At 41.6% G+C, this 20,772-nt stretch overlaps 1 protein-coding gene across 1 annotated transcript in view; it reads left to right on the top strand.

The window, feature by feature from the left end:
* LOC124034368 (solute carrier family 15 member 4-like) overlaps positions 1 to 18,946 on the top strand; it is a 52,685-nt gene extending 33,739 nt beyond the window's left edge. The window contains exons 8-9 of the mRNA XM_046347474.1: positions 999 to 1,157; positions 16,336 to 18,946. Coding sequence (XP_046203430.1) covers positions 999 to 1,157; positions 16,336 to 16,502 — 326 coding nt within the window. The 3' untranslated portion in view covers positions 16,503 to 18,946. The remainder of the gene's footprint in view (positions 1 to 998; positions 1,158 to 16,335) is intronic.
* The last annotated feature ends 1,826 nt before the right edge of the window (positions 18,947 to 20,772 follow it).

Here is a 20,772-nt window from a genome sequence, read left to right as displayed (position 1 = left end):
TTGGCTTGTGTCAAAACATTTTACACTTACATGTTCCTGTGAGCCTCAGCTTTTCATAGATGGCTTTTATTAATTTGCACTCTACAGACGTCCTTGTCTCAAACACAGTTCTAGCTCAGCCCCCGTTAATCACACAGACTAATGGTTAATATCTACGGATGAAGAAGAAAGAATAATCCAATGGTAGATAAACGCGTCTACGTTAGTGGGACTCATTGGATAACAGAGGCTCCCTAATCTCTTCTGACAGCTGCAGTCATAGGACCTCATTTGAAAAATCACAGGTTCGACACGACATTAAATGATCAATGTCAGCTAGCAGGCAGGCAACTCTCATGGCAAAATAAAAACTATTTGATCCCCCCCCTCTTGCTCTCCCTCCCCCTCAATCCCCTCCTCTGTCTCACAACATAAAATATTGAGGGACTTTTCCAGAAACAATAGCAGCTGAATAGGTGCTTCAGACTGGTAGCCTGCTGGGGGGAGAATAGCTTTACGTTTCACTGATATTTAGCAGTCAAACAATGCTGCAGTGGGCCAAAGCCTCCATCTCATGTATATACATTTGTCAAGTTGTTATGGATGAAAGGCCTGTTATTCTAATATAAATCTTATCTCTATATTGGAGCTCTACAGTGATTCATTGGAGTTGATTCTGTAGTGATTGTCCCTTGGCTACTGTGTCAAGGTGGGACCCGTGGGTAATGAGTCATACTCACTGTGACACAGTCTGCTGCTGACCACTATACTACAGCCACATTCACACATGGCCAATGGGCTGTCCTCTGCCAAAGTCATCGAAAACACTTTGAACTGTTCATCACCCCCAGCCAGGGTACAGATATGGATGTTGTTTGCCCAGAGTCTAGAAATGTGTTTGGATCAATGTTAGCATCAGTCAATGTTTACTCTGTATGGCCAGATGTACTGCATGAGGGTTGACTTGTTAGTATTTATAGTTTATTCGATGAGTTAAGTGTCTCTGTCTCCTCTTCCAGGTCTGGAGTTTGCCTACTTAGCTGCCCCCAGGTCCATGCAGAGTGCCATCATGGGGCTGTTCTTCTTCTTCTCTGGGATTGGCTCCTTCGTGGGTTCCGGCCTACTGTCCATAGTCTCCCTCAAGGGGATTGGCTGGATGTCCTCCCACAAGGATTTTGGTAAGAGCGCAAACCCACAGCCAATACAAGCTCTTAAAGCAGGTTCTTATGAAACAATGTTCATTACTCACGTTAGAGGAGGTGGACAGGCTCTTCAGAGAGAAGCAATGTGATTGAGAATGATGGTGCATTGTATCGACTCAGCCTGCATAATGATCTGTATACGGACTCTAGGGAAACCTGTCGGCGCAATGGGCCTTAAACAGCCTCTGAACTGCCATCAACACACTGGTCATTGATCTTTATGAACACAGTTTTCCGGGGATGATGAAAACTATGATATTATGCTTCTCATGCTCAATGTCTTGCGTTTTTATAGATGTTACTGTAAAATTGATTTGACAGGAACATCAGCAGTGTGACAAATTTACTGTTGTCCTCATATAGCAGAACACCGTATTGGCACTTGGATTACTTCAGCATGATTTAGTCTCACAACGTCAACATAAATGCATTTCCTGGGGGACAAGAACTTTCATGTCTCGTCCTGATTTTAAAATCTACTCACGGAGTTAGTAAATTAGTTGATCCGAAGAAGACAAAATGACCTGGTTCAATTCCCTTGTTTTAACAGCGTTTTCCGTCATAAATAGAGATGTCAGACTAACAACAAAAGGTTTGTGTAATTCTGTCGTAGTGATAGAATATATGGCATGGCGCTGGCAGCAAATGGATGTGTTCCCTGGTGAGAGGAGCCTCCTGGCCCAAATGCACCTTCCTGGGAGTGTGCCGTAAATAAGACCACACTGTAAATTGTTTACCCATAAACACCTAATAGCTCATTAATACAGTGTGCTGACAGGTTGGGAGGTATTTTTGATGATGTAAGCACTTGGAGATGCTTGGCATGGCTTCCTAAATCCACCCCTCGCCTTCCCTAGAGGCCGTTTGTTTAGTAAGCATCATTTGATTGTTAAATGAGACTCCATTTTGCCTGCGAGCTTTCTTTCTCTCGCTCTCTCTCCTTTTTGAAAAAGTCATTTAAAGAGAGACCGGACAGCGTAAGGCGGTCGATCAAAGCTTTAGCCTCAAAGCCTGTCAGAAATCAGTTTGTTGTGCTGTTGTTATTTCCACTTACTTTGCTGGGCTTTACCGGTCTCTACCCCCCCCCCCCACCACCACACTCCTGTGACTCAGCACTCTCATTTGCATGGCTGAGGGATGTGTGAGGCGGAGGCGGAGTAAAGCATGGATTACTCGGCTCACCAAGCTCCTGTTTAGAGTGGTGCAGGCTTGGGGAGAGACACCCAATATTAATCACAGGCTGGGGGCCTGATTACACAGCCCACTCCTTAAGTAAAGCTGCCACTTGGGCACACCAGAGAGCTGGCAAGCTAGCTATCTACCTCCTTGGCATGCTGGAGGCTACTACTCACCTCTCTGTCGCACTACACCACCTCCTCCTCTGTCGCACTACACCACCTCCTCCTCTGTCGCACTACACCACCTCCTCCTCTGTCGCACTACACCACCTCCTCCTCTGTCGCACTACACCACCTCCTCCTCTGTCGCACTACACCACCTCCTCCTCTGTCGCACTACACCTCCTCCTCTGTCGCACTACACCACCTCTCTTCTAATCCACACAAACTAGCAGCAGACATGCACAGGTAGAGAAACAACGTTAGATACATTGATACAGACAAAATCTGTCCAAATGTAAAAGCATATGCTTTTGGTAACTAGTATTATGTATTCGACTTGGTTACGCCACATACTGTATGACTGGTCATTATCACATTCCTTTATGTGGTCCTAGAAAAGGCAGCCATCGTCTCCTCTGACGGAGACTGCAATGTGCTCAGTTAACCCCACGGGTAAAGTCAACGAAAGGTCAACCTTCTGCCTTTGCTTGTACACCTACAGATGGTTTATTCTGCTGAAACGGGTGCTCCTTTCAGTTGTTTCCCAATGTATTTATTCATACATCATTGACTTTTAGGAACACAGATGCATGATGCTCTGAGTATGTAGTTGCAGGCAAGACCAGGAAATGGCCTTTTATTTTTATTGTACCAATTTCAAGTCCTGACTGATCCAGGATCAGATGTCTGGGGATTTTGGACATTCACAGTTTGGGTTGAGACCCTCATATCCTGCTCATGGACCATTGTGTGACGCTTAGTGAAATGTCAGTGTTTTAATGGGGGAGCAAAGGTTCCAGAAAAGGAGAAATGCTCAGAGCTATTAATCTTTCAAGAACTCTTGAGATTACAGCTACAGTATCTGGTATTCTTAATAATATGATACACTGTATGTGGACAACTATTCGTCAAACATTTCACTCCAAAATCCTGGGCATTAATATGGAGTTGGTCCCCCCTTTGCTGCTATAACAGCCTCCACTCTTCTGGGAAGGCTTTCCACTAGATGTTGGAACATTGCTGTGGGGACTTGCTTCCATTCAGCCACAAGGATTAGTGAGGTTCGGCACTGATTTTGGGGGATTAGGCCTGGCTCTCAGTCGGCGTTCCAATTCATCCCAAAGGTGGTCGATGGGCTTGAGGTCAGGGCTCTGTGCAGGCCAGTCAAGTTCTTCCTCTACTGATCTCGACAAACCATTTCTGTATGGACCTCACTTTTGTGATCAGGGGCATTGTCATGCTGAAACAGGAAAGGGCCTTCCCAACTGTTGCCACACGGTTGGAAATACAGAATTGTCTAGAATGTCATTGTATGCTGTAGCGTTTACATTTCCTTTCACTGGAATTAAGGGGCCTAGCCCAAACCATGAAAAACAGCCCCCAAACCATTATTCCACCTCCACCACATTTTTACAGTTGGGACTATGCATTCGGGTAGGTACAGTGGTTCCTCCTTTAAAAGTTGCAGCGTACTGCAGCGCAGCTTGTATGGTGCCACAGAATTCTATGGCACGTTATTTAAGTGTGAACCACTGGTACCATTAATGCTAGTTAGTGCTAGTTTGGCCACCAGAGGGAATCTTTGAGAAGCATTTGGTAGCCTTTAATAATGGCTGTACTAGAGATTGCGGGCACGCGGGAGACCGGAGATCATTTCCCGACAGGGAGGAAGGAGTAGGCTGTCCTTGTAAATACAAATTTGTTCTGACTTACCTAGTTAAATAAAGGTTACACTATGAGCATAATTTAAACACCCTAATTTTCTAATTATAGTCTAACTCATACCTAAACAGAGATTTTAATGAAAATAAAAATCTAATTGATTTTATCAAGACCAGTCACCATGCTTGTCTCAGAGCAGTGCTAAAATAGTTGTAGGCTATTGCTTCAAATCCTATTGCTTCTAATCCTATTGCTTCTAACTTCATTATGCTCTTTAAATAAATAAGACCTACACCACTTTTAACAGCACATTACTCAACGCTAGTGAGACTCATGTTGCCTATGGTAGACCTACAGTATATCGAATAACATGACGTGACTCTCCGCCAATAATGAGGATTGGAGGATATTTCTGTAATTAAGTGATATTTATTCATATAGTAATTTGTTATGGATCCATGACTAAATAAACATTGGCATTTTGAAAGAGTATTTTTATCATTTTATTAATGAAAGCATAAAGATGCCATTTATTAGTTACGTTGTTCTAGTTTGAACCTGCAGACTGGCACTAAGAACAGAATAGCGGCAACGTTTCCCTAGTCGGCGCCATTATTAGTGCAATAACCCATAAAGTGTTGCCAGTATGGCGGGTTGGGGGTCCACCTCTTCCCCCTTCCTCCTTCTCCCTTCCCCATGGGATAGGTCGGTCTTTTATGCACAGCTCTGTGCGGTCTACATTTTGTTTTCTAAGGTCTTGGTTGATTTCTTTAGATTTTCCCATGATGTCAGGCAAAGAGGCAATGAGTTTGAAGGTAGGCCTTGAAATACATCCACAGGTACACCTCCAATTGACTCAAATTATGTCAATTAGCCTATCAGAAGCTTCTAAAGCCATGGCATCATTTTCTGGAATTTTCCAAGCTGTTTAAAGGCACAGTCGACTTCTGACCCACTGGCATTGTGAAACAGTGAATTATAAGTGAAATAATCTGTCTGTAAACAATTGTTGGAAAAATTACTTGTCATGCGCAAAGTAGATGTCCTAACCAACTTGCCAAAACTATAATTTGTGGAGTGGTTGAAAAACGAGTTTAAATGACTCCAACCTAAGTGTACGTAAACTTCCGAATTCATCTGTACATATACTGTACATGTAAATACTACAGCAAAATGTCTCCCTATGAAAGGAAAAAAACTTTTTTTTCCTTTCAATGCTGTAAATGCCATCTGATCAACTCCCAATAACTTTAAGTTTAACAATGAATCTAACAGCAGAAGTTCTGCATAGTTCTGCATAGTGATTTCTCTATAGATAAGCTAATAATGGTATTGATAGATACAATTATCAATGTATTTATAATTACCGATACTCATGATTGCTCTACTGAATCCTTTTCGTCTAGTCAATCCAGAAGTTTTGCGGCAGAATATGTTCAGGCACAGTTGAAAACATAACCTGCATTAATTCCCTTCACTAAATTAATTTTGTACCAGAAAATGTTATTGAATGCCTTGAAGTGTGAAACTGTTGGAACATTTGCATTGAGAGCTTAAATGTATTGATCAATTTCAAAAACCTTAAATTGATATTGACGTGATCCATCTCTGCACAACATGACTTGCTCAAATGCAGTACAACAGCCCAGCCATACAGTGGCATGGTTATTGCCACACACACTGTAAAAAAGACTCTTCAGCTATGACTGACCATCTCAGGGGTCTGTGTTGTTGTTGTTGTTATTATTATTATTGCATAATGAACTCGTGGTTTCTAGTATCATATTCGGAGGCAAACGGACACGAAGTTCCCTTCAGCGTCCCAACTCTGGGTAGCGCTGCGTTCCTCCTACATATCGATTGAGTTGCACTTTTCCCTCCCCTACTCAGCATTTGGCTGTTTTAAATACTTGTAAAATATTAATGTGATTCGTTAATGGTTTATACATGTTTTTTCTTTTGCTGATGTAATTACCACACTTTTGAAAGTGCTTAGCAGTCAAGTGGGCTCTGGGGGGCAGGCAGACTAATGAAATTCGGTAAGTACCATTACAAAAAATGTAAACCTTGCGCAATTTTTCAAACACACCCCATAAACATGTTTTTCGCTAATCAGTCGTCCCCTGATATTCCCCCGGAGCCAGTTATATAACTTCTTCTCCAGTGATGTTTATTGAATCTATAAAATACTACACAATTAAGGCCAATGAATGGGGTGCTCTTTCACCTCCAACATGGATTTATTCAGCTGCAAGGATATGCATATTCTTGGTACCATTTGAAAGGAAACACTTTTAAGTTTGTGGAAATGTGAATTGAATGTAGGAGAATATAACACAATAGGTCTGGTAGAAGAACATACAAATACAAAATTTCTACCACCATCTTTGAAATGCAAGATAAATAATTCCGATACACTGCTGCCATCTTGTGGACACTGTGCAAAGTTTCAGATGGATAACTTGAAGAATGACTGACCGACAATAATTTTAGTGTGAAGTCCCCAGAGACATTTGGGCAAATCGTGAAGGAGACAATCATATTCCATTTTTCTGCAAGAATATCAAATCTGTACACTTCGACTTTGATTTAGCTTTCCAAGTATTAGTAGCCATATTATATGTTAAACATTTGCAAAACAACCAGTTTTCACAACTTCATAACTCTGAATATCCTTACTTTTTTGTCCAAAATTAAAAGGTATGCTGTCGTACAAGGTTAGCACCTACATTTTACCACATATACATGAACACCGGATACTCCCGTAAAGCCCAGCTCATTGGCTATCTAGCTAGCTTTGTTTGACCCTGATTTGACAACGATACAGCCGTTCAAGTGATGACGTGCCATGAAGGCGGCGCTCTCTGACCAAATATGGTGTCCTACAGGATGTACTACACCCCTAGTGAAGTCTTGTCACCTTCTAGGATCTCTGAGGAATAGATGGGAAGGAACGTGATTTGACTCGTTCAAACAGGGTTTAGGGACCTATTCCTTTCTTTGCAAATTGAACGAGTGGTAATACAAAATCGATCGTGTGCTATATGAACCTTTTTTTAGGATATGAAAATGGATTTTATGTAACAAAATGACAAAACGTCATGTTATCTCTAGGACCCTTTGGATGATAACTCAAAGCAAGATTTCAGAATGTAAGTACACATTTAACCTTCAGAGGTGAATTTTCAAACCTATCGTGTTGAAGTGGTTTGTTAGGAGCTCTCGAACAATAGCATGGCATTTTTTTGCAGTATTAGCTACTGTAAATTGGACAGTGCAGTTATATTAACAAGAATTTAAGCTTTCAGCCAATATAAGACACTTCTATGTACCGACGTGTTGTTTCTCTAAAATCTGCGATGTTGACAACGCGCTGAATGATTTACAACTGTCCCATTGACGGAATGCCGATCCTTAAGTTAAGGTCAATGAATGGGGGTGTTGTTTCCCCTCAACATGTATTTATTCAGCTGCAGTTCTGCCTTGGCCTCTGCTCTCCCAGTCCCCTTAACTTCTCTAGGGTAGGGGGCAGCATTTGGAATTTTGAATGAAAAGCGTGCCCAAATTAAACTGCCTTCTACTCAGGCCCAGAAGACAGGATATGCATATAGTTTGGATAGAAAACACTCTAAAGTTTCCAAAACTGTTAAAATAATGTCTGTGAGTATAACAGAACTGATTTGGCAGGTGAAAACCTGAGAAAAATCCATTCAGGAAGTAGGATTTATTTTTGTTGTTGTAGTTTTCTATTCAATGCCATTACAGTATCCATTGACTTAGGACTCAAATTGCAGTTCCTATGCCTGCCAGTAGATGTCAACAGTCTTTAGAAATTGTTTCAGGCTTGTATTCTGAAAAATGAGGGAGTAAGAGCAGTCTGAATGAGTGATACGGCAGGGTCCAGAGGTTTTTCATGCGCACGACCGAGAGTGCCTTTCTTGTTTACCTTTTAACGTCGTTATTGTCCTGTTTAAATATTATCGATTTATTTAGGCTAAAAACAACCTGAGGGTTGAATATAAACATCGTTTGACATGTTTCTATGAACTTTACGGATACAATTTGGATTTTGTGTCTGTTGTGACTGCGTTTGAGCCTGTGGATTACTGAAGAAAACGCGCAAACAACTTGGTTTTCGGGATATAAAGAGCGACTTTATCGAACAAAAGGAACATTTATTGAATAAATGAATGTCTTCTGAGTGCAACCATATGAAGATCATCAAAGGTAAGTGATTCAATTTTATCTCTATTTCTGACTTGTGTAACTCTTCTACTTGGCTGGTTACTGTTTGTAATGATTTGTCTGCTGGCCTATGTTCTCAAATAATCGCAAGGTATGCTTTCGCCGTAAAGCATTTTTGAAATCTGACACTGGTTGGATTCACAAGAAGTTAATCTTTAAACCTATGTAAAATAGTTATCTTTTCTGAATTTTTATAATGAGTATTTCTGTATTTGAATTTGGCGCTCCGCAATCTCACTTGGTTTTGTCCCACATACCCTAGAGACGTTAAAGCCATCAACCATGTTTAATTAAAGCTGTGCAGCTATCAGCTATCGATTTTGAAATACAAGCAACAGACTCTCTGCCAGTATACCCATACCCCCTGTGCTAGCCTTCTGTGCGCACTGTTTTATTCCCTATGAATTATTCAACATTACTTCAGAATCTATTCAAATCAATTCCAATTTTATTTGTCACATACACATGGTTAGCAGATGTTAATGCGAGTGTAGCGAAATGCTTGTAATATAATATAATAATATATGCCATTTAGCAGATGCTTTTATCCAAAGCGACTTAAAAGCATACATTCTACGTATGGGTGGTCCCGGGGATCGAACCCACTACCCTGGCGTTACAATGTTTGTCGTGGAGGCAGTTATAACTAACATCTATGACTCTCATGTTGGGGTCCAACAGGTCAAACCCTGGGGTCTCCTGATGGAGCTGTGGATTGTGATTTAACAAACCTCAATGTCAGGGCAATGGATACTACAGTGGGAATGGTTTTGGAATTAGGACTGGAAATGGGAAGGAAGTAATTAAAAATATATAATTAGGTAACATTTCATTTGAAAGAAATTGAGGTTCTCAGATCATTTGGAATGTCATACTATCACACTAACCTTTTCCCCCAGTTTTCCTCTGAAGAATACAGGGAATGTCCTTTCTGGGGCTTCCTGTAACCCCTACAAAGACAATCATGACAATCAAAACTTTATAGACGTGGGGTTTTGGTAATGGTTTTGATAGTAGACCCCATCCCTGTCACTTGGTTTGTAATAATTCCACCTTTTGCCAATTCACTTGCATGAAAAATGTTGAATCAAGCTCATATCTAAAACAAATTTGTTTGATCCATTTACATTGTTAAACTATTCTTAAAGTAGTCAACTAGCCGTAGGCCAACATGACTGATTCTGTAGGCTATATATTCATCTCATAGACTTTCATCGTCCATCTTTAGAATTATACAAATGTGAAGCGACATTAATATGAAGAACGAACAAAACATTATCCTAGGCCTACTCACATTTTCTTTGCCCGCACTTTTTGACATAGTAGGTATATTGACTAATATTGTAAACAAGTGATGTCATAACTGAAACTTGATTATCCTGTGTCTCCAGAAAAGGTAGGCCCGCTGCCCTCAAGTAAACGTCCACTATCTGATAGACCTATGTTGTTGTACTGATATAAACACAATGAAAGGATATTGTAGCCTTAACCTACTGATATAGTCTACAGGCTTATTTATGGTGTGCCCGCTCTATAAAGCAGACCTCCAGTTGTGTCTGGGCTTGCTGCAACACGTGCACTCTGTTGCCAAGCCTTCCACAGAATCATATCTCAACCCTAAAATGTGATCCACATGTATTCGATGTCGAAATTGTCAGTCATTTGCAGTGATGGATTTACCACGACAACGTCTGTATTATTCAATAATTGCACCCACACTGCTTGGGCGCGCCAACGAGCGTCTGCATAGCAAAGGGTTAAAATAGAAGACAGTTCTATTTCTGATGCAAATCCCACTGCAAGTCCTGCCTCTCTCATCTCCTCATTGGTTTATAGAAGCAGGTACCAACGTGCCATCTCCTCATTGGTTATACCCACGTGGGTGACTGAAAAACCAAAGAGGTCAGTGGCGGTAAGGCACCTAATTTATGAAAGTTGCCAATCGCAATATAGAATCAAGAGAAGAAAAAGCCTGGAAGGAGGAGAGATGACTAGAAACGATTCGGTTGACCGTTTTATGTGTGGATTAATTGGTGGTGTAAAGGACCTTGGTTCTCACAGGGTCATGTTTGGCGAGTCAGTGGACAAGTATCCTGCCTCTATAGTATTGAGTTTTGGAGAAAATGGGGGTCGTATTAGCAGTAACTGCAAAAAGTTACTGTGAAACCAAGGTAAATGGCAGTAACTGAACTTACTGCCTTTTAGCTTGGTTTCAACCTGCCCTTGGCTGCAGTTACTGCGTTTTACCTTTGTATAATATCATTCTATTCTGATAGTGATGCAATCGAACCTGTATGACACTGACTGACAGCTACACACACATACATTGCTAATCTAGGGATACAACACCATGGCACAGCATTCCCGGGGGAAATGATGGTTGAACTTGCTGTGAAACGCCGACATCCAGACACTGGTAAGAACTAGCAAGCTAAGGAAGCGGCGCAGGTCCTAATCCAGGCACTTGTCATCTCCCGTCTGGATTACTGCAACTCGCTGTTGGCTGGGCTCCCTGCCTGTGCCATTAAACCCCTACAACTCATCCAGAACGCCGCAGCCCGTCTAGTGTTCAACCTTCCCAAGTTCTCTCACGTCACCCCGCTCCTCCGCTCTCTCCACTGGCTTCCAGTTGAAGCTCGCATCCGCTACAAGACCATGGTGCTTGCCTACGGAGCTGTGAGGGGAACGGCACCTCAGTACCTCCAGGCTCTGATCAGGCCCTACACCCAAATAAGGGCACTGCGTTCATCCACCTCTGGCCTGCTCGCCTCCCTACCACTGAGGAAGTACAGTTCCCGCTCAGCTCAGTCAAAACTGTTCGCTGCTCTGGCTCCCCAATGGTGGAACAAACTCCCTCACGACGCCAGGACAGCGGAGTCAATCACCACCTTCCGGAGACACCTGAAACCCCACCTCTTTAAGGAATACCTAGGATAGGATAAAGTAATCCTTCTCACCCCCCCCTTAAAATATTTAGATGCACTATTGTAAAGTGGTTGTTCCACTGGATGTCATAAGGTGAATGCACCAATTTGTAAGTCGCTCTGGATAAGAGCGTCTGCTAAATGACTTAAATGTAAATGTAAATGTAACAATCGCCATGCTCTACCAACTGAGCTACAGAAGGACCACTTGTGCTTCTAGTTCCGACAATGCAGTAATAACCAACAAGTAATCTAACTAACAATTCCAAAACTACTGTCTTATACACAGTGTAAGGGGATAAAGAATATGTACATAAAGATATATGAATGAGTGATGGTACAGAGCAGCATAGGCAAGATACAGTAGATGGTATCGAGTACGGTATATACATATGAGATGAGTATGTAAACAAAGTGGCATAGTTAGTGGCTAGTGATACATGTATTACATAAGGATGCAGTAGATGATATAGAGTAAAGTATATACATATGCATATGAGATGAATAATGTAGGGTATGTAAACATTATATTAGGTAGCATTGTTTAAAGTGGCTAGTGATATATTTACATCATTTCCCATCAATTCCCATTATTAAAATGGCTGGAGTTGGGTCAGTGTCAATGACAGTGTGTTGGCAGCAGCCACTCAATGTTAGTGGTGGCTGTTTAACAGTCTGATGGCCTTGAGATAGAAGCTGTTTTTCAGTCTCTCGGTCCCAGCTTTGATGCACCTGTACTGACCTCGCCTTCTGGATGATAGCGGGCAGTGGCTCTGGTGGTTGTTGTCCTTGATGATCTTTATGGCCTTCCTGTAACATCGGGTGGTGTAGGTGTCCTGGAGGGCAGGTAGTTTGCCCCCGCTGATGCATTGTGCAGACCTCACTACCCTCTGGAGAGCCTTACGGTTGTGGGCGGAGCAGTTGCCGTACCAGTCGGTGATACAGCCCTTCAGGATGCTCTCGATTGTGCATCTGTAGAAGTTTGTGAGTGCTTTTGGTGACAAGCTGAATTTCTTCAGCCTCCTGAGGTTAAAGAGGCGCTGCTGTGCCTTCTTCACGATGCTGTCTGTATGAGTGGACCAATTCAGTTTGTATGTGATGTGTATGCCGAGGAACTTAAAACTTACTACCCTCTCCACTACTGTTCCATTGATGTGGATAGGGGGGTGTTCCCTCTGCTGTTTCCTGAAGTCCACAATCATCTCCTTAGTTTTGTTGACGTTGAGTGTGAGGTTATTTTCCTGACACCACACTCCGAGGACCCTCACTTCCTCCCTGTAGGCCGTCTCGTCGTTGTTGGTAATCAAGCCTTCCACTGTTGTGTCGTCCTCAAACTTGATGATTGAGTTGGAGGCGTGCGTGGCCACGCAGTCGTGGGTGAACAGGGAGTACAGGAGAGGGCTCAGAACGCACCCTTGTGGGGCCCCAGTGTTGAGGATCAGCGGGGTGGAGATGTTGTTGCCTGTCTCACATAGGTATTCCTCTTGTCCAGATGGGTTAGGGCAGTGTGCAGTGTGGTTGAGATTGCGTTGTCTGTGGACCTATTTGGACGGTAAGCAAATTGGAGTGGGTCTAGGATGTCAGGTAGGGTGGAGGTGATATGGTCCTTGACTAGTCTCTCAAAGCACTTCATGATGACGGAAGTGAGTGCTTCGGGGCGGTAATCGTTAAGCTCAGTTACCTTAGCTTTCTTGGGAACAGGAACAATGGTAGCCTTCTTGAAGCATGTGGGAACAGCAGACTGGTATAGGGATTGATTGAATATGTCCGTAAACACACCGGCCAGCTGGTCTGCGCATGCTCTGAGGGCGCGGCTGGGGATGCCGTCTGGGCCTGCAGCCTTGCGAGGGTTAACACGTTTAAATGTTTTACTCACCTCGGCTGCAGTGAAGGAGAGTCCGCATGTTTTCGTTGCAGGCCATGTCAGTGGCACTGTATTGTCCTCAAAGCGGGCAAAAAAAGTTATTTAGTCTGCCTGGGAGCAAGACATCCTGGTCCGTGACTGGGCTGGTTTTCTTCTTGTAGTCCGTGATTGACTGCAGACCCTGCCACATGCCTCTTGTGTCTGAGACGTTGAATTGAGATTCTACTTTGTCTCTATACTGACGCTTAGCTTGTTTGATAGCCTTGCGGAGGGAATAGCTGCACTGTTTGTATTCTGTCATGTTACCAGTCACCTTGCCCTGATTTAAAAGCAGTGGTTCGGGCTTTCAGTTTCCCGTGGATGCTGCCACCAATCCACAGTTTCTGGCTAGGGAATGTTTTAATCGTTGCTATGGGAACGACAATGCACGTTCTAATGCATTTTTGATTGCGGAGTCAATCACCACCTTCCGGAGACACCTGAAACCCCACCTCTTTAAGGAATACCTAGGATAGGATAAAGTAATCCTTCTCACCCCCCCCCCCCCTTAAAATATTTAGATGCACTATTGTAAAGTGGCTGTTCCACTGGATGTCATAAGGTGAATGCACCAATTTGTAAGTCGCTCTGGATAAGAGCGTCTGCTAAATGACTTAAATGTAATGTAAATGTAATGTAACTCGCACACCGAATCAGCGTATTCGTCAATGTTGTTATCTGACGCAATACGAAACATATCCCAGTCCACGTGATGGAAGCAGTCTGAGTGTGGAATCAGCTTGGTCGGACCAACGTTGGACAGACCTCAGCGTGGGAGCCTCCCGTTTTAGTTTCTGTCTGTAGGCAGCGATCAACAAAATGGAGTCGTGGTCAGCTTTTCCGAAAGGAGGGCGGGGTAGGGCCTTATATGCGTCGCGGAAGTTAGAGTAACAACGATCCAAGGTTTTTCCGTCCCTGGTTGCGCAATCGATATGCTGATACAATTTAGGGAGTCTTGTTTTCAGATTAGCCTTGTTAAAATCCCCAGCTACAATGAATGCAGCCTCAGGATGTATGGATTCCAGTTTGCAAATAGTCAAATAAAGTTTGTTCAGAGCCATCGATTGTGTCTGCTTGGGGGGGAATATTTTTTGGTGTTTTACTTACATTTTAAACATGTCCCAGCTTGAGTGAGGTGGGGAGCATCAACGAACAAGGCCTGAGATGGAAAAAGATTTAGTGTTTGGCTCCTCCATGCTATTTCTACACTGATACACTGGTGGATCTTTACCTATTGTAGAATCACAAAATGACTGTCGCCAGTCTAATCAGGAGAGAAATTTCCTGTCCTTTTGAATGTTAGATTAAATGTTTTCAATTAGTGAAATTACATTCACATAGATGGGCAGCGCTGTTCAATCGTATGTAATTTCTAACTACATGGTTTAAGGTCCAATGCGTCCGTTTTTTATCTCTATCAAATCATTTCTGCATAACAATTAAGTACCTTACTGTGATTAGTTTTCAGTAAAGATGGTCAAAAAGAAGAAAAAAAAGCTTCTTAGCCAAGAGAAATTTCTCATGCAAGAATTTTACTAGGAATGTCTGGGAGTCGTCTGAGGTGGAGAGCGGAAAACTGAAAATGTGCAGTTATTGGCAGAGGTTTGGAACAGCCGTCAAATGAATAGCTGTGATTTGCATTAGAAGTGCTTCTGGCTGTACAGCAAGGCCAGTAAACCAGACTGCCAGGGGTGGAAAGCTTCTCTAATGCCAACAAAATTGTCAGACAATGTTCCGTTTTTAAGTTTCAAAATGGAGGATTTACTGCAGCTGTCGGCTTTTCCCTTCATGTCAAACTATAGCGGGGGAAAAACAAGATTTTGTTTAGAAATCCCCTCCAGTGTTTGTTTGAATAGGGACAACTAATTAGCAGTGCCAACATTCAGAAGTGAAGACTGCAATAGCTGGGTGCAAATATAAACCTCGGGAAGAGGCTTCTTAGTAATGATCCACTGCTGAAACTGGAGCCTGGTGATATTTAACTAAGAAAGAAGGATGCCAGTTTATCTTATTAAGACCGAAGGGTAATATTGTCTTAGACAATTTGAATTCTATACTACTACAGATACAAGATGGTGGTATGGTTTGCATAGGGTTGCTGACCAGTCAGTTTCTACTGAAAATAGTCACATTTTCTATGACATGCTGTGCCAGTGTCTCCAATACACACACACGTCAAACAATGAAGTGAGCATCATTGTGATTTTAGCTTTTTATTGTATGTGTTCCTCTGAGGAAACGGTCCTTTAATAATTGTGTTGAGACTCCCTGCCTCGCCTTACAGCTGAGGGTCCAGACTGTTCTGTTATTTCTCAAGCTTAAATCCCAGATCCTCAATAACACCCTCCATATGATCATTGAAGTGTGGGGTCAAACTGCGTCGAACATCTCATAAGTAAATAAGACCAGACGAAAGCAGCTTCCCTCTGCACTTTAACAGAGCTGTTTCTTCTCATGCACAAGCCACTTCAGACAGATCTCCTTTCATTTATCTGAAAAGAGTGAGCTAAACATGGAAACAGAACCACTTTTGTTGCATGTGACATTGCCAGGTTATGCCCATGCAGATGTAGGGTCTTAATTTTATAACTTTTGTTGCTGTGGTGTATTTGAGTTTTACAAATGCTTCTAAAGTTTGTAATTTCCACTAACAAATTTGACTTTATTTGCCCTAACCAAAAATGTATCAACCCCTACAAAAATGGCCATTCCATTATAATCCACACAATTAATACATTTTTCCTGTTACTGCAGGATTATTTTCCTGCTGTAGCAAACGGGCTCAAATTAAGATCCTACATCTGTATGCCTGAATCAACAGTATGCATCCCTTTAATGTGGAACACTGCTTTGTGATGTTGCAGTCATGCTCCCATCCATCTGACCCTTTCTCCCTCTCTGCAGGTTGCATCAACCACTGCTGTTTGTCATGTTTTGCTCTTTCAATACCCCTTATGACATCTGCATCATACCCTCTTCTCTTTCCATCTCTTCCTCTCTGCAGGTTCTTGTGGTGTCTGTTTCTGAGATGTTGCACAGATTTCTGTCATAATGCCCTGTGCCCCTCTCCCTCCCTCTAGGTAACATCAATGACTCCCAGCTCAACTACTACTTCTTCCTACTAGCGGGGATCCAGGGCCTCACCCTGCTGGTCTTCCTCATCGTGTCAGTCAAGTACGACAAACAGAAGAGTAGTAGAGTAGGAAGTCAGAGGCAGGGTATCACTTCGTCTTGGTCCCATGACTGACCCCTGTCCATCTGACCTCACCCTACCTGCCTTAGTAGTTAGTGCCAGAATACCTGCCTGATTTGGTACTGGACTCTCTAAAAACATGACACTTCAATACAGCTATGACCGGAAGTTACTTTTTTGAAGCAGGTTAAGAGAGCATTTTATCCAACTCTAACCCTTTTCTTAACCTAATTCTCCTAACCTGCTATGTTAATTCTCCTAACCAGTTGTTTTTAGGGAATCTTGATTTGATACCGGATAGAGTTTGTTCTTTTTACTTAATGGGTTTGTAAGATTATTCAATTTTCAAAGCAAAAAAATATTTTTACCGTACACTCGCACATCCCTCACATGAGATCAAGTTCATCTTAATGTATATTTATTGTACAGTACCTTATTTAAAACATCATTACTTTGTTTGATCAGGGTTCCCTTGAATATGAATGGTGTAATGTTCAATAATTTAAACCAATTATTTAATGTAAACTGATCAAATTAATTCCAAATAGCTCACTCCTATTGTCAGATAAGTAAGCATTACACGACTGTGGCCTTTTCACTGGTGCCATAGATCAATGAACAATTTAACTCTTGTTACTCTTGTTTTCTTTCATCATTTGCACTAGAGGAATTGTGCCATATTCACACTGTAATGGACATTATTCAATTGTGATTAGGGGCTTGGTGTTTGCTATATTACTTGTATAAACTTGTTTCTGATTGGCATGTATAGATTAAATAGAACTTTTTTTTTTTTTTGCTAACCATTATTTTCACTTACTGTATGTGTTTTCAATATGGAGCTATGTTTTCAGTCTTTAATTTTGATGTCATACTGTTGCTTATACACTGAGTGTACAAAACATTAGGAACACCTTCCAAATATTGAGTTGCACCCCATTTTGCCCTCAGAACAGCCTCAATTCTGGACTCTACAAGGTGTCAAAAGTGTGCCACATGTTGACTCCAATACTTCCCACAGTTGTCAAGTTGGCTGGATGTCCTTTGGGAGGTGGACCATTCTTGACACACAGGGGACTGTATCAAACACAAACCAGTGCACCTGCCACCTACTACCATACCCCGTTCAAAGGCAATTGTGTCTTGCCCATTCACATACACATTCCATGTTTCAATTGTTTCTAGGCTTAAAAATAATTATTTAATGTGTCTCCTCCCCTTCATCTACACCTGATTTTGAAGTGGATTTAACAAGTGACATCAATAAGGCATCCTGGTCAGTCTGTCATGGAAAAGGGGGGCGTTCCACATTTTGTTTGTACACTGTGTATACATGCACTTTGTCTTTTAGCTGTTGATATAGAGTTACTTAAATATCAAATGTATTTCTTTAATTAAACGTGCCTGCTAAATCCATGAATAACCTTTAGACTACTACTTTTCAACTATGCAATGATTTAATCAAACTTTTTAATATGATTACAAAAAACTGTATATATTGCCAGTTGGTTGAACTTGAAAAGCATTTTGGTATATTTCCCATCATTTACTCAGAATAATCATCCCTGGCCAGCAGTGGCACAATGCCGTGTTACTCTGTGATTGCTGCAGCAGAAAACAACGTGAATTGTATCGTGAAAGTAAATGTTTTCATTAAGTTGACATTAGTTCAGACTGAACCACAATTTTAGAGTTACCGGTTTCTTTATGCACTTGGGGTGACGGTTAAGATGAAAATGTTAATTTGCAGTATGAGTCTGACTTTTGACAATGTCTGGCCTCAGATTTGGATGTGTTAATGGATGTCTGTAGTCGCCACATGGTGTCCTTATGGACTTTTAAATACTAGCTTTTGGGGGTTGTGACTAATGTGTACTTATCATATGGTAGACAATGTTCAGAGCACTCCATGTAGTTGGTATATTTCACCCCAGTCAAAGCTTTTTAATCGTTGAGTCTGGCACTACAAAACTATGTATGTTCTGTTAAATAGCAAGATCCACAATGTGTTTTTTTTCCTTTACCCGACAAGTGATTGTTTAGGAGCGATCTGCAGGTTTGCTTTACCTACAGTAGACCTAAGTGCAGAACGTTCAAGCTGAAAGTAAGGTATTTTACAAACCAAAATCTACTCTGGGTTCAAGGGAGGTAGAATAATTGAATTATTAAAGAATACCAATACAATTGTTTCGAAGAGTTAACTGTCTTTGAGATCTCATGAAGTACAGTTGTTTACAGATTCTCAGGTTGGTGGCTTGAATTGACCTTTTTAACTAACACATTGAAACCATTTACTAACTCATTGACAATGGCTGAAAACATTATTTTGGCTGTTTTATTATAGTGTTTGATGGATGAATGGTGGTTCTTTTTTGTGCAACTTAACAGCTTTTGAAGAAACATTTTCTGAAAATGTATTCTGTTTTAATTATGCTGGAGCATTGGTCTTTAGAATGTTTTTTGTGGGGTTATTTTTGCTAATAAAATATTAAAATCTGTCTTTTCTACATTCGATTCTCTAAGGGAAACACACTTTGTTTGAGATTGCTTATCCTTTAGGACTTGTAATGATTGATGTCTATTTTAAAGATTGGTAAATAACAAACCATAAGCCTTTTAGTCATATTGATGCTGTATGTTTTACAACTATGTTAACTGTTATGGTAGCATGAGCATTAGCATATATTTGCCATAGTCAGGGTTATATTATTTATCGATTACGGTAAGCCTCTTCCAGTCCTTTGTTACCCTGGTATTCCTCTTGGACATGGGAGACACCCGCTGGCAGGTTGGCATAGAGTAGTTTGCATAACACAGAGCTCCTATTGTGACTCATGGGTGAAATTTAGCATTTCCAGTGAGGCGAATGCATGTTTCATCAGACTGGGATTGAAATTGGCACGTCCCCACAAATCATGTGTTAATGCTTAGGCCTTACAGCCGAGGCAACAACTCCGGGCTGTTTCCTGTATAGTAAATTAGATGGAGTCTGGTGGTTGGATTCAGACCACACAAGCGTGTCAGAACAGACAGCTTGATGTTTGAACTTAACACAATGCCTCCAGGTTATAGCTGTGTGGCCGCTTCTTTCTCACAAGATGACTTTTTGGCAGATATGAGTGGTTATGGAGGAAGTCTTGAAGGGCAATAACATTGAAAAATACTGAATAATTGAGATATTGCTTTTGAGGTTCTGGGTTTAGGTCAGATTTATAGGCCAGGCTTTACAAAGCAGTAGAGTTGGTGTGCTGTAAGCTATTTATGAGTCAATTGTTTCTGTGTATTTCTATTCATTATCTAGACCGGTATTCCCAAACTGGGGTACGCACAATGCCGTCAGACCTACTCATTCAAGATTTTGTGTTTTACCTGAGCATGACCCCAAATCTAAGGACTTATTAGCCAGCCCTACTCTGTTGTTTATGAATTCCAGTCATTTATTGGAATGAGTGATATTCTGATAGACTTTGGTTTTTAATGTAAAGATATAATTTAATTGTATTATTATTTGTAGTCGAAAGCGATGGGTTTGAAGAAGCCTACATAACCAACCCATAAAGTAAAATGTTACATCCATATATGGCCAGCTATGTAAACTTTAACATGATTTATCCTGCAATAGATGTCGTTCAATTGGTAACATACATTCTAACCTTCTTCTAATGCCTCCTAAAGGGAGAGTAATCTAAAAATAACGGAATGTGATCTCATTACTGAGTTTGGGTAATCCAAAAGTTATGTAACTGATTACAATTTTGGACAGGTAACGAGTAACTAACGGATTACATTTAGAAAGTAACCTACCCAACCCTGTTATCAAACACCCTCCCTAACGATAATTGAGTCTTGCAGTTGTAATTATTGAGTAAGATGGTATTATCTCACATTTTCTCACATGTTGTTCATTAAGATTGGGACCATTAAAACCTTTTAATTGCTTGAGCCTTAAAGGCTGTGTTTACACAGGCATTCTAATTCTGATCTTTTTTCCACTAATTGGTCTTTTGACCCATCACATCTTTTTCAGAGCTTATCTAATTGGTCAAAATAATAATACACGCGCTGGTGGTCCCAGCGCGCACGACCCACGTGGAGTTCCAGGTCTCCGGTAGCCTCTGGAACTGCCAATCTGCGGTCAACAAGGCAGAGTTCATCTCAGCCTATGTCTCCCTCCAGTCCCTCGACTTCTTGGCACTGACGGAAACATGGATCACCACAGACAACACTGCTACTCCTACTGCTCTCTCTTCGTCCGCCCACGTGTTCTCGCACACCCCGAGAGCGTCTGGTCAGCGGGGTGGTGGCACCGGGATCCTCATCTCTC

This window comes from Oncorhynchus gorbuscha, linkage group LG04 (genome assembly GCF_021184085.1).
Source record: "Oncorhynchus gorbuscha isolate QuinsamMale2020 ecotype Even-year linkage group LG04, OgorEven_v1.0, whole genome shotgun sequence".
In the NCBI taxonomy this organism is placed as follows: domain Eukaryota; kingdom Metazoa; phylum Chordata; class Actinopteri; order Salmoniformes; family Salmonidae; genus Oncorhynchus; species Oncorhynchus gorbuscha.
This window is presented reverse-complemented; position numbering and strand designations above follow the sequence as displayed.